This window comes from Polyodon spathula, chromosome 52, assembly GCF_017654505.1.
Source record: "Polyodon spathula isolate WHYD16114869_AA chromosome 52, ASM1765450v1, whole genome shotgun sequence".
Classification (NCBI taxonomy): Eukaryota; Metazoa; Chordata; class Actinopteri; order Acipenseriformes; family Polyodontidae; genus Polyodon; species Polyodon spathula.
In genome coordinates, this window is record NC_054585.1 from 325,105 (window position 1) to 338,831 (window position 13,727).

Here is a 13,727-nt window from a genome sequence, read left to right on the forward strand (position 1 = left end):
CTGAGAGCTCCACTGTTCATTGCCGTTTGGGTATGAGCTACTCTCTGAGAGCTCCACTGTTCATTGCCGTTTGGGTATGAGCTACTTTCTGAGAGCTCCACTGTTCATTGCCGTTTGGGTATGAGCTACTCTCTGAGAGCTCCACTGTTCATTGCCGTTTGGGTATGAGCTACTCTCTGAGAGCTCCACTGTTCATTGCCGTTTGGGTATGAGCTACTCTCTGAGAGCTCCACTGTGTTTTTTTCTTTTTTTTGGTAATTTACTTCTTTGCAGGATACGATTTCTGAGCATCTTCTTTAAATAAAATTACGTAGAAGAATTATTATGTAAAACCACGTTACCCGACTACTTTTAAACACCTTGCCCCTTAACTCAGTGGACGCCCATGTATAGGGCTGTAAGCGGCTACTACTGATGATAATAATAGTAATAAATGTACCTCGACCAGTTACAATACACAGTGTTTTTCTCTGTGTAGGCTGTGTGCCTTGAAGTACAAATCTAGAATGATTTTTCTTTAAATGTGCATGGTATGGAGGTTTTTTTATAATAATATTTGACACATAGACAAAAGTAATTGCAGCAATGTTTCCATGAAACACATTTAAAAGTGCACCAAGTATTTGGAGCTGCCTTCGTTGGCTTTTTTTTTTTGTTTGGATTAGACTGGTTACAGACTCGTCCTCTTATCCTTGTCTGAATATTCACTATCGCTACCTGACAAAGTTAAACTGGGGCAGTCAGGCCTCAACGGTTCATATAAACCCTTCTATTTTACTTTTGTCATCCATAATACGATAAATGCCATCTCAGATAGTTGTGTTAGCTGCAGCTATAGACTAGCAGTGTTTGGAAATAGAGAAATCAACGACACAACGTCATATCCTGTGCGCCATATGAGAGACCCAATGCATAGAAGCTTAAAGTTGTTTTAATGTTTTTATATTGTAAAGTGGCCAAGCACAGGATTTAAATTGTCAAGTTTTCAGACACATGTTTTCTAGTGAAGTTATTCTATAGTCATTACCACTATAGGTATCCTTTAAGCGTTGCAGAATGCTCACTTATCCCTCAAGAACAATTCAAACCATCATACACTGCATACAATGGTAATGCAGTAGTTGCACTGTTTTGTCCAACAATGTATTACACTAAGTACATTCAATAATTAAATCATTGCTAAGGGAAAGCTCAACCTCCTGATTTATTTTCTGCTACATGTTCAGAAGAGTTTGAAGTTACTGTTCCTCCATAGAGGATACCTCAAATTGTTTAAATAAATGAAGTTACAAACTAATATCATACAATTGTACTAAACTGGCAAGTTAAGGGTCGCTGTTGTGGATTGAAGACTCTAGTCTCTTCCCTCAATCTGCCAGCTCATAATTCGCTGGTAGAGTACATATCATGCACACATACATTAATAACTTACAGTCCACAAAAATAGTATATATATATATATATATATATATATATATATATATATATATATATATATATATATATATATAATGTGTGTGTGTGTGTGTGTGTGTGTATATATATATGTATGTATGTATATATATATATGTATGTATATATATATATTGCCACATGAAGGAAGTTTTACGCAGGACTTTTTAAAATGTTGTATTTGTCTAAAAATAATTTTACACATCAGTTTAAAAAAAAAAAAAGTTTTTATGCATGAATGTGTTTGTGGTGGATAATTCATGTTAATTGTCTGTCTAGAATGCAGGAATCTTTGAGCTTGTGAAGTTAGTTACTAGCGTCAATGTATAAAACAGTTTTTAGATTCATTATATTGACATTATGACTTTCCGAACCTCAATGACCCCTGTTGAACTTGTCTTTGGTGCTGTGCGCTGTTTTACCAGCCCTGCTCACCCGTCCTCTGTGCCCTGTTTTCCAGGAAACCTGCGCGGTTTTGCCGTCAACGGTCAGCAGTTCCAACAGTTCCAGCAGTTCCAGCAGTTCTTCCCAACTGGGGCAGGACCGTCTCTTCTAGGACCAGCTCCCATGGGAGTCTCCATGAAGACCCCACGTATGGGCTTTCCTGGTCACCACTACCACCCACACAACAGGAACTTCAGCAAGGTGAGGGTGTATTATTCCCCTGCGAATGGGGATGTAGTGGAGGTAGTTGTACGTAATGTTGATTTCAAACATTTTTCCATGTATCTGGGCAACTGGTTGTCAAATAGTCACGAAATTTGATATTTTTAGCGTAAGTAATATTCTGGGGATACAGGGGGTTGTCTTTCAGTCTGTACATCTGTATGTCACGCTTACATATTTGCATATATATAGTATCCACCACTTACACCGTTCAGGGTTATTGCAGGCACAATTTGCCATTCCCGTTGATTTCAATAACAAAGGCATAGTTTATACCATGTTACGCACGCCGTATATTTTGGGCAAACTCAGCTGTCTGGATCTCATTATGTACTGTTCACATAGATTTAAATAACAAACGCACTGCTTATACTGTAGTAATCGCTTTTACTAATCCACCAATTGGCTGTTTTCACCTTGTTGCCTTGCCATTCACATATATTTCAATAAAAAAAGACAGCACTTTGCTGTAGTAAAGCTTGACAGATCGATCAGTCAGCTGTTTGCACCTCGTTACTGAGCGTTTACTCCTGTAGTGTACATTGGCAATTTAATCCATGTACGCAGTGTCAGGTTTACAGTTTGAAAAAACAGCATTGACTACAACAGCAAGCATGGCTGGAAAGGGAAAAGTGATGTGCATCGTCTGATGAACTCCACACAACGTGAACTTCTGGTCCCCATGTCGCTTGGGTCAGGAGAAAGAACCAGATCTTTCCCAGAGATCCTTTTTGTAGTCCTCATTGCGCCAAACACATGCTCCTCCTCCATAAAACCCCCACCTCGTATCCAAGTCAGGTCGTCCAAATTTCTCCTGCATTGCTTGGGTAAGGACTAACATGCGTTGTGCTTTGTTATTTTTGTTCGGGAAAAAATGTTATACGGTTAGTATTTTTTTTCTCTTCCCCTTTTCTCCATTTTCTGCTTCAATGCCTTCCATCTGTTTTAAGTGTGCTTCCTCACTTTCTCCATCTTCTAACACAATTTTGTTTAAGGTGTGTAGACATGTCAGTCACTCTAACTCACAAGGAAGCTCCTTCCCCTTTGGTGGTCCACCGATCTGATAAAGGTCGTTCTGCACCCTCTACTTCTAAAAGAGAAGGCAGCCGCAGGGAACAACAGGGTCCAGGTTTTTCTCCTCCCAGAAAACGAACGAGAAAATCCACACACTCCCGCAGCAGCAGGGAGAGACAAATCGGCGAAATCAGCGACCACATTACGGAGGCTCCAGCAGCCAGGGCTCAACCATCCCCTCTGCAGCTACCAGTGCCTAAAGATCTTTTTTTCAATGGCTAAAGGAATATGAGCAGTCAAAGAAGTCTCATCCTTTACAGCCTGTAGGTTATACAGCAAGTTCTGGTACTGTTGCACCCGGAAGTACACAGGAGCAAAACTTTCCAGGTGCCCCCACCCTAGGAGAAGATGACATCATTGACTCCGCCCCCGAGAAGGAGGTCTTTGAGTATAAAGACGGCCCCTCTCCCATATACACAGATGCAGGTGCCGTACTGAGAAGGATTTCATTCTCTCAAAAAAGTACAAACCCTGTCCTGTGCAGATCAGGATGACTTCCTTAGCATCTTGGATGGAAGGGATAAAAAGCCTTTGAAGGGTTCCCCTTCCATGAGGTGTTCTGGAGGCCTGTTAAGGCTGTTTGACAAAGATCTGCAACTTCTGCACCATGTCTGCCCAGGGTAGATTAGATATTCACTGCCCCCAGGGTGTTTACCGAGGAGATGGCTGTGTAACTGCACATCTCCGGGGCATGGGCAGTCACGTCTGTCCATACATAGACGACTGGCTGGTAAGAGCTCTTTCCAGAGAAAAGGCTTTGGAACACAAAGACAAGGTACTCCGCCTTTTTCAAGATTTGGGCTTACTGGTCAACAAGAGAAGCTGTCTCTAACCCCAACACAGTCTCTCAGTTTGATACAATGGTAGCAAGAGTTTTCCTCACAGAGGAAAGAGCTTCTATAATCCGACGCATCGCAAAACATTTCTAAATAGGAGCCAGAATAACAGCACATTCCTATCGGCAGTTTCTGGGGCACATATCAGCATCAGTCTTACTTGTAAGAGACACGGCGTTACATATGAGACACATGCAGAGGTGTCTCCTTTCTTCTTGGAACCACACGCTGCCAGACTTCCAGTGCATCCCCAGGGGCAGCCACAGAAGCCAGATGGTGGCAGCTTTCACCTCGGGTATCCATGGGGGTGCCGCTAACTCCACATCCACCTACTCTCCATCTATATACAGACACCTCCCTGTTGGGGTGGGGAGCACACCTGGCAGACACTCAGGTCCAAGGCACCTGGTCACCCAAGCAGAAGTCTTGCCACATAAATGATTTGGAGCTCTTGGCACTCTCCCTGGCATTAAAGCACTTCACCCCAATATTGAAACAAAAAACAGTACTGATCCTCACAGACAACACCAGAGCAGTAAAGTACATAAACCATCAGGGAGACAGGATTATGGGACCTGTGGACTCTAGCCATGAGCATCTGGAACTGGTGCAGAACATGGGACATCTCTATAAAGGCAACTTATCTACCAGGACTCTACAGTGGCGTGGCAGACATATTCAGCAGGGTAATGGCACCCCATGAGTAGAGGATTTAACATCCTAGAGTGGGTATCCATTGAACTAGGTCACCCAAAAATAGAACAGTTTGCAACAGCAGAAAATACCCAGCTGCCTCTCTTGCTCCCTTGTTCACCAGGATGCAGCAGTAGCAACAGACGTTCTGTCTATTTCATGGTCAAACTACCTGATGTACACATACCCGCCCTTACCTCTAATCCCAGAAGTACTCAGGAAGGTAAGAAGAGACAGAGCTAGTCTCAAATTAGTAGCCCGCTACCGGCCCAAGAGGTATTGGTTCTCAGAGATTCTACAACTAACCGAGACAAGACCCATGCACTTTTCACTAAACCCTGACCTGTTATCTCAGAACAGGGGGAGGTTATTACACCACAATCCAGCACTTCTACAACTTGCTGCTAGGAGATTCAACGGTAATAATTGAGGGATAGGGGGGTATCTGAACAAGTGGTAAACATCTTGGCAACTTGTGACATGAGGAATCTGACATGAAAAATGGCGTTCTTGATGGCAGTGACATCGGCAAGGGTAAGCGAGCGCCAGGCTCTGGTTATTGACGTGCCATATTTTCAGTCCTAAAACAAGATTGTGTGCAGGATTAATCCTCAATTCTTACCAAAGGTGGTAACTGAATTCCATATAAATCAAACCATAACATTTCCAGATTTCTATGCAAAACCTCACATCTTTAAGACAGGCGCGTAGGGGTTGTTCAGCTGGGCGGCGACAAGGGTGTCACGGTATACCGGTTTTACGGAAACCGCAGTATAAACTGCCACGGTTTTGAAACTGCAACCATTTTTCTATGAAAAACTTCCTGCTTTTACTGCCACTCATACTGAAGCAAGCATTAATGATTTAGATTCTGGTATAGTAAGCAAACTTGTTAAATTTGGAGACGACACAAAAATCAGACGTGTGGCAAACACTGTTGCAGCAGCAAAGGTCATTCAAAATGATCTAGACAAGATTCAGAACTGGGCAGACACATGGCAAATGACATTTAATAGAGAAAAGTGTAAGGTACTGCACGCAGGAAATAAAAATGTACATTATAAATATCATATGGGAGATACTGAAATTGGAGAAGGAATCTATGAAAAAGACCTAGGAGTTTTTGTTGACTCAGAAATGTCTTCATCTAGACAATGTGGGGAAGCTATAAAAAAGGCTAACAAGATGCTCGGATACATTGTGAAAAGTGTTGAATTTAAATCAAGGGAAGTAATGTTAAAACTGTACAATGCACTAGTAAGACCTCATCTTGAATATTGTGTTCAGTTCTGGTCACCTCGCTATAAAAAAGATATTGCTGCTCTAGAAAGAGTGCAAAGAAGAGCGACCAGAATTATTCCGGGCTTAAAAGGCATGTCATATGCAGACAGGCTAAAAGAATTGAATCTGTTCAGTCTTGAACAAAGAAGACTACGTGGCGACCTAATTCAAGCATTCAAAATTCTAAAAGGTATTGACAGTGTCGACCCAAGGGACTTTTTCAGCCTGAAAAAAGAAACAAGGACCAGGGGTCACAAATTAGAAAAAGGGGCATTCAGAACAGAAAATAGGAGACACTTTTTTACACAGAGAATTGTGAGAGTCTGGAATCAACTCCCCAGTAATGTTGTTGAAGCTGACACCCTGGGATCCTTCAAGAAGCTGCTTGATGAGATTTTGGGATCAATAAGCTACTAACAACCAAACGAGCAAGATGGGCCGAATGGCCTCCTCTCGTTTGTAAACTTTCTTATGTTCTTATGTATGTACCATACACCCCCCCTCCCGCCACAGCTGTAACTGCAAAATCAGTGTGAGGAAAAAGATGATGATCATAACATATATCACCCGGTTAAAGTTGATATGGACGCGTTTTTGTATTCACCGTTTGTCCATCGGTGAGCCACTGTGTTCATTAGATCTAATGGACACTGACATCTCAAGTTCTGAAAACTGCCATGCATGAGATTATCATGCTATAAATAGGCTATAAAAAAGTGACATCATATTTAATATAAACCGCCCTACTAAACAATGATCACTAGCAAATGTGATTGTCAGTAAATGAAACACAAATACTCAAATAGCAGCAAGAATAGGCACTGTACCTTATTCACTGCCTTCCTATTAATTTACCACACCAAAGAAATAACAGTAGTAGCTATTATCTATCGTATTGGTCAAGAGAAATGCAGTAAGCACACACCAATGCAGATGATCAAAACATCTGTTTACTACTGTATAACTAAGTCTTAAGATGCTACAGACATTTGCATTGTTTTTATTTTAAATGGTATTGTAAAGATGTTGCTGTTTCCTTGAGTTCGTTGTGTTCTAGGGATTTTGGCTTTATGTATTAAAAAAATAATACAATTTTATTCCCATTTAAAAAAAAAAAATGCTGCTTAACTGCAACGGTGTCATACCACCTTAACTTCTTTCCTTTGTGTTTGTTGCTGTTAACATGCAGTCAAAAAAATAATAATAATTTGCAGGAGCTGTCTTCTCATTAAATCATCATTAAGCTTTGCACTCTGCTGAGAGATCAGTGGGCGGGCACTGCATTTCTTAAAATGCACTCGATTGGCTATTACTAGGTAACACTTTGCTTCTCTTAACTAATAGGATGCCATCCAAACTGATAAACATAATTTTCTTGTTAAAAAAAGGGATTACAAAAAATTGCATTGCACTGCGGTATGACGATAACCTTGGTATATTTTTTGACGGTTACCTTACCGTCAATTTGATACAGTGACATTCCTAGTGGCAACAGTCACTTATCCGGGCGGCCTGCCCAGCTGAAACTGCCTGGGGAGAACCCTGGTAATGCGCTTCTTAATAAAGTTCTGTAACCGCATACACGCTTCAATTTTTGAATTTGTTGTCATTCAACATTTCATTGCTGGTTCTTACTGTTCTGCACATACTGTTGATGTGTTATGATCATCATCTTTTTCCTTACACTGATTTTGCAGTTACAGCTGTGGCGGGGGGGGGGGTGTATGGTACATAATTGCTTGCTTCAGTATGAGTGGCAGTAAAAGCAGGAAGTTTTTGCTGAAGAGTATGCAGGATTCATGTAAACCACTGTGGTGTGTAAAAGACGCCATCTTATCTGGTCAAGGGATCCACAGTACCTGGACTGATAGCTAGTTTTAAGATTTGAATTAACATTGTGTCTGTTTGATTGACTCTAGGATTTTGCGAGAGCTCATGACCGAAAGAGGGAGATGGATCTGAGGATCCAGGCCAGAGCCAGTGATGCAAGGCAGGAAGGGGGAGCCGAGGGAGAGCAGAGCGAGAGAGCTGCAAACCGAGGTACCTGCTGCTGTGAAGTTAGCTTTAGGAGGGACTGTTCTGAACCACTATTTCTGTTTTGCATCCATTGGAGGCATCCATAGATTTGATTAAACTACTCTTTGGCAAACACTAGGAGATAAACTCATACTTAAAAGCCCTGCAGCAGTCTAAAATCCAAAACATCAACTCCATATTTTCTTGCATTGTAAAACTCCATGGTCTCTGGTATTTATTTTCACTAGTCCCTATACTAACTGACTGACCAAAACAGCACAGCTGGCAAGCAGGTGCTAGCCTTTGAAAAACAACAGACTATCATTCATTCACTCGGGCAGAGAGTAGAGACTAATCCAGTTACAGCTAAGCACATTGCAGTCTAGTAAATAAAAATAATAAAGTAGAATGCCGTTCTTATAATCACAGTATGATTGTTTTCTGTGTGGCAATCAATGTGACTGCACCCGGGGCTTTTAGGTATAATGTAACATATCTCCTTTATTTCTCCTTTATCTCCCACGTTTCATGCCTTGAGAATATTAAATACATACGGACAGAAAGGTATGTGAACGCACAGCCCCATTTGTGTTACACAACTAGAGAAAATTACATTTTAAAACCAGAAAGCACCAAAATGACTGCCACAGGGCTTCTAGTGCTAAAGGCTGTATCTGCAGAAATATGTTATCTTGAATCGGTGCTAGCAAATCATCCACTGACACCCCACCCTATTGTGTTGGTGCCCTGTTGGAAGCAGATCGTGGTGACCTGTATGTAATGTGTTTATACTTGGTAAAATATTTTTTTGTTTTACTAATCCCTTATAAAGGTTTACCACAGTAATTTTGCAGTCGCCCCCCCCCCCCCCCCCCCCCCATGCTTTTTACCATAGCTCTCTGTGCTTTACAGTGCTGCTTACTCGGTCTCTCTCTCTCTCTCATTCATCCCTTACTCCCTGTAAGTAGCTTCGTGTAATGTTAATGCTTTGTTTTACATTTACCCTCCTTTTACTATTTGATGGAATTTGAAATCATGTCGAGTGGGTCTGGATTCTGTTGCTCCTCCAATGTAGACTCTGCTCAGCCCCACCTACTCTACACATAGAGAGAGACTAGATGGAGCTGTTCAGGAGCTGCTCTTCAGTTCTAGTTGTCTGCCCTAGATATCTGTAACACAGACTAGATCAGCAGTTTTTAAGGAAGGAAGGAAGGAAGGAACAATTAAAAAGTATAATTGTGTGAATATTGTCTTTTACTTAAAACAACACAACTTAAGCTATACCTTTAAAAATATCAATGGGACCCATATTAAAAGTTAACCACACTAAATCTGTGTGGTAATTTTTCAGTTTTCCACCATGGTTTACCATTGTGTGCCATGTTTTTTAATATGCTTTACTGTTCTTCCCTATGATTTACCATGCTTGCACTGTGCTTTGTTACACTTTGGTATGCTTTAATTATGGGAAACCTTTATACGGAATGGAACTCAGCTCTGTCCTGGAGCACACTTTTGGGACACTTCATGCTCTTGCAGTGTGAAGGCTCATTTACAAAAAAGCAGCATCCGAGGTTAAAGGCAAATCCCATTTGTATCTACCAAACCCCAGTCAAACCGATCCTCAGTCTCCTTTTCTGATTCCCATTATAACTCATCCTCAATCTCCTTTTCTCTGTATCCCATTCAACTTGCACTTACCCTTTTTACCTGTATTTGACCTCTCTGTGCCTGACCCCTGTTGTCTTCTGTAGAGTTTGATGGAAAGAGTGAACCCAGGCATAGTTATGTTTTCTCTGCCTACAGATGAAAGGGCTGCAGATCCAGAGAGCCAGGCTGAGCCTTCAACAGAACACCAGGAGGAACCAGCATTTAAAAAGCAAAGACTAGAGAGGTACAGTGATACACAATGCATCTCTGGTGGTCTCTCGCATCTCCTGTTACATATAAAACTGTTATTACACTGTTCTATGATTTAGATAGAAAATCAAATAGAAGTTGATGCTTCATGTTATTTAATCTTTTAGTTCTGAAGAGCAAATAGGGGAGCAGTCTGTTGCTGATGAGCAGCATGCACAGAATGCTGAAGACGAAACTTCCAAGGAAGAGGGAGAAAGGGATTCAGGAGGTGAGAAGTGCTTATGCAGATGTATTTGGTAATAGTATTTAACACTTTATCTACTTCCAACCCCTATCTTGAAATGTCACCTGCAAGACAAAATGTAAGATGCATGCCAAAGGAAAATGGATAACATCACTTTCCTGACCCACTTTAGAAAGAACTGTACATTGCACTTAAATTAAAATGAATACAGTAAAACCTTTTGAAACAAAAGCCTGTACTGGAACAGCCCTCACAGATTATCTCTTTTGCGTTATATTAACTCATGCCTTGTTTCCTCTGAAACTGCTAGTGGCTGCAGAGTGCATTCTTACAGAAGATGGAGTAATTGCAGCTGAACCCGAGGCAGTGGAGTTTGCTGAGGTGAGGGGAGAGGAGAGGTGGAATGCGGAAGAGAAAAGGGGTCTATGGGATAGGTTATGTAGATGGGGGTAAGCTTCGTTGGCATTCTTTTTTTAAACCTTAAAATCGTTTAACCAGTTCATGTAGATGCCAAATGTATGCAACTAAAAATGTAAATGAAAACAATCATCATAAATACTAAGCTTAAGATTTTAATAAACATTAAAACAAGAAGAAATGTTTGCACTGTGTATAAGGGAACAGTAGTATTTATTAAATTACTCTTACAATCGCATTTTTGAAATGTTCTTTCATTTTTTAATTAGCTGAAAAACAAAAGTATAATTTCCACCATATTATTGTAAAAATCTCTTAACTGTAAAATAAACCAGTTACAACCCTATTAAAGAAAGGAGAAACACACTTCTGTACTGCAAAATGTGTAGATTTATTTAAACATTAGTTTCTTATACATTTATATCTTTTTGATACGGTCAAGCAGTTTGAATATTCAGATGTTTGTTCCAGCCCTAGTGTCTAATTTTACCTTCATATTAATGTTGTTTGCTGAGCAATAATGACTACCCCCTCCTTCTCCCCCAGGTCCTGGGTGCTGGCGGCTCTCTCAAAGTGACGATCCAGCAGAGCAGTGAAAGCCGAGCCATCAGCACAAGGTCACTAGAGAGTGCAGTCAGGAACAGTGACACTGATGCAGAAGCAGCATCCAAATACTACTGTTACATCTGCAACATCACTTGCTGCAACCAGCAGGTAGGGATCGCTGTATTTATCACGTATCTCTTCATAATAGTCCTGATCACTTGTTTTTCCACAAAACTCCTCAATAATGTGATTCAAATCATTATTTTATTACTATAACATCTCAAAAAGCTCTGCAAATGTCTGTGATGTGGACGCAGCTATCTTGTTTGCTTATGTCCATGTTTTCTCTGTGATGCAGGGGCTATGTGTATTGCTCAGATCCGTGCCTGTTTTTTGTTTGGTTTTTTTCGGCTCCTATCGGTCTCACTCAGCCATTGAAAGGTTTTCTCGTTTTTTTCTGGAGAAAACACGACTCAAGTCCAGAGTGAGTGGTGAAATACAATTTATTAGTGCACATTGGTGAAGTGTTGTCTAATAAGAATAAATGAGTACAATTAGAAACGACAAAACAAACCAACACTAAACACTCAGGGTTACTTCTTCTTTTTATTCTCCTTCAGCGGTTCTCTCTCAACCATAACAAAGGAACAGATTGCTTAGCCACGTCCCCTTGGTTAGTGAGATTCATTCTTTCTCTGTCTCATATCCCACTGATGAGAATGGAGCTGTACTTTTCTCATTACACCCCCCTCCCAGGAAAAATAATCTGCATTTTGGTGGTTTTTCCCTGCACGGTGAATCATATGATACATGAAGGGCTGCAATGCCAGATACCACCAAGTTATCCGGGCATTGCTGTCCTTCATTGTGCTTCACCACATGAGTGGGGCGTGGTCTGCGACGAGATCGAATGAATGTCCAGGCAGGTAGTATTGTAAAGAGTGAGTAGCCCATTTAATGGCCGAACACTCCTTTTCAACCACGGATTAGTTGCGCTCCCGGGGGAGCATGTTTTTACTGAGGTACATGATGGGGTGTTCTACTCTATGTACCTTTTGGGACAAGACCGTCCCCAGACCAACATCCAAACGTTGGTGTGGAGGATGAATCTTGTTAAAATCTGGTGTGATGAGGGTGGTAGCCTGGCAAAGTCTCTGCTTGATAGTGTCAAACACCCCCTGACATTCTCCTGACCATTTAATCAAATGTGGAGTCATCTTTTTAGTGAGGTCGACTAAGGGATTGACCACTGTGGCATACTCTGGGATGAATGTTTGGTCATAACTGGCCGACCCCAATACAGACCTCACCTGGGACTTGGTTTTAAGAACATAAGACCCTCACAATTCTCTGTGTAAAAAAGTGTCTCCTATTTTCTGTTCTGAATGCCCCTTTTTCTAAACTCCATTTGTGACCCCTGGTCCTTGTTTCTTTTTTCAGGCTGAAAAAGTCCCTTGGGTCGACACTGTCAATACCTTTTAGAATTTTGAATGCTTGAATTAGGTTGCCACGTAGTCTTCTTTGTTCAAGACTGAACAGATTCAATTCTTTTAGCCTGTCTGCATATGACATGCCTTTTAAGCCCGGAATAATTCTGGTCGCTCTTCTTTGCACTCTTTCTAGAGCAGCAATATCTTTTTTATAGCGAGGTGACCAGAACTGAACACAATATTCAAGATGAGGTCTTACTAGTGCATTGTACAGTTTTAACATTACTTCCCTTGATTTAAATTCAACACTTTTCACAATGTATCCGAGCATCTGCAGCCGTCAACCTGCTTTCAAACTGCTTCGAAACTGCTCTGTACTTTTCCACGCCTGTACTTCTGCCACTCTCTGTCGCTTCCACTCTCTGTCGCTGGGAAGACTGCCTCGTTTAACTGCGTTGTTCTGCTGTGCTGTCGGCTCCTCCCCTCGCCCATGTCTCAAAAGGGCACTGAATTTGAATCAGCTGCTCCGAGTTTCAGCTTGTTTGTTATCAGAAAAACACACGCGGCTGTTTGACTTTGAGCTGCTGCTGTGTTTCCCCAATGTCCTCTGTTTTCTGATTAAAGCAATTCAAGATGCAATTTCTCCTTTCTGCTTCAAAACTGCTCTGTACTTTTCCACGCCTGTACTTCTCCCACTCGCTGTCGCTGGGAAGACTCTAGTGACTTTAGTGTTTGCCACGTTCATCAAAGCCTGGACTTTGGTGGCAACGGGTTTCACCTGTCCATTTCCCATAATAAATCCCAAATATTGAGTTTCTGCTTTGGCAAAAGCACATTTTCTGAAGTTGGCTGTCAGCCGGGCTACCGTTAGAGACTGAAGGACGGCCGTGATTGTAGCCAGATGCTGTGGCCAGGTGGAGCTGTAGGTAACTGATATACGCTGCTGCATACTCACGATGTGGGTGTAAGACCTGGCCCATCAGTCTTTGAAAGGCAGTGGGTACACCATGTAGCCCAAAGAGCATTGTTATGAAATGGAACAGACCATCAGGAGTAGAAAATGCAGTTTTCTCTTGTGAACTACGGATTAATGAGATATTCCAGTATCCCTTTGTCAGGTCCAGACTTGAGATGAACCTGGCCGTCGTCGAGAAGCTCATCGACCTGAGGCGTGGGGTATGCATCAAACTTGGCAATAGCGATTACCTTACG

The 13,727-nt window shown here is 41.5% G+C and overlaps 1 protein-coding gene across 3 annotated transcripts in view; it reads left to right on the forward strand.

Annotated features, from left to right (window-relative positions):
- LOC121307074 (cip1-interacting zinc finger protein-like) overlaps positions 1-13,727 on the forward strand; it is a 42,323-nt gene that overhangs the window by 11,709 nt on the left and 16,887 nt on the right. For all 3 annotated transcript variants that reach the window (XM_041239184.1, XM_041239187.1, XM_041239186.1), the window contains exons 4-9: positions 1,913-2,097; positions 7,922-8,042; positions 9,825-9,912; positions 10,046-10,146; positions 10,433-10,503; positions 11,086-11,253. In XM_041239184.1, the coding sequence (XP_041095118.1) occupies positions 1,913-2,097; positions 7,922-8,042; positions 9,825-9,912; positions 10,046-10,146; positions 10,433-10,503; positions 11,086-11,253 (734 nt within the window). The remainder of the gene's footprint in view (positions 1-1,912; positions 2,098-7,921; positions 8,043-9,824; positions 9,913-10,045; positions 10,147-10,432; positions 10,504-11,085; positions 11,254-13,727) is intronic.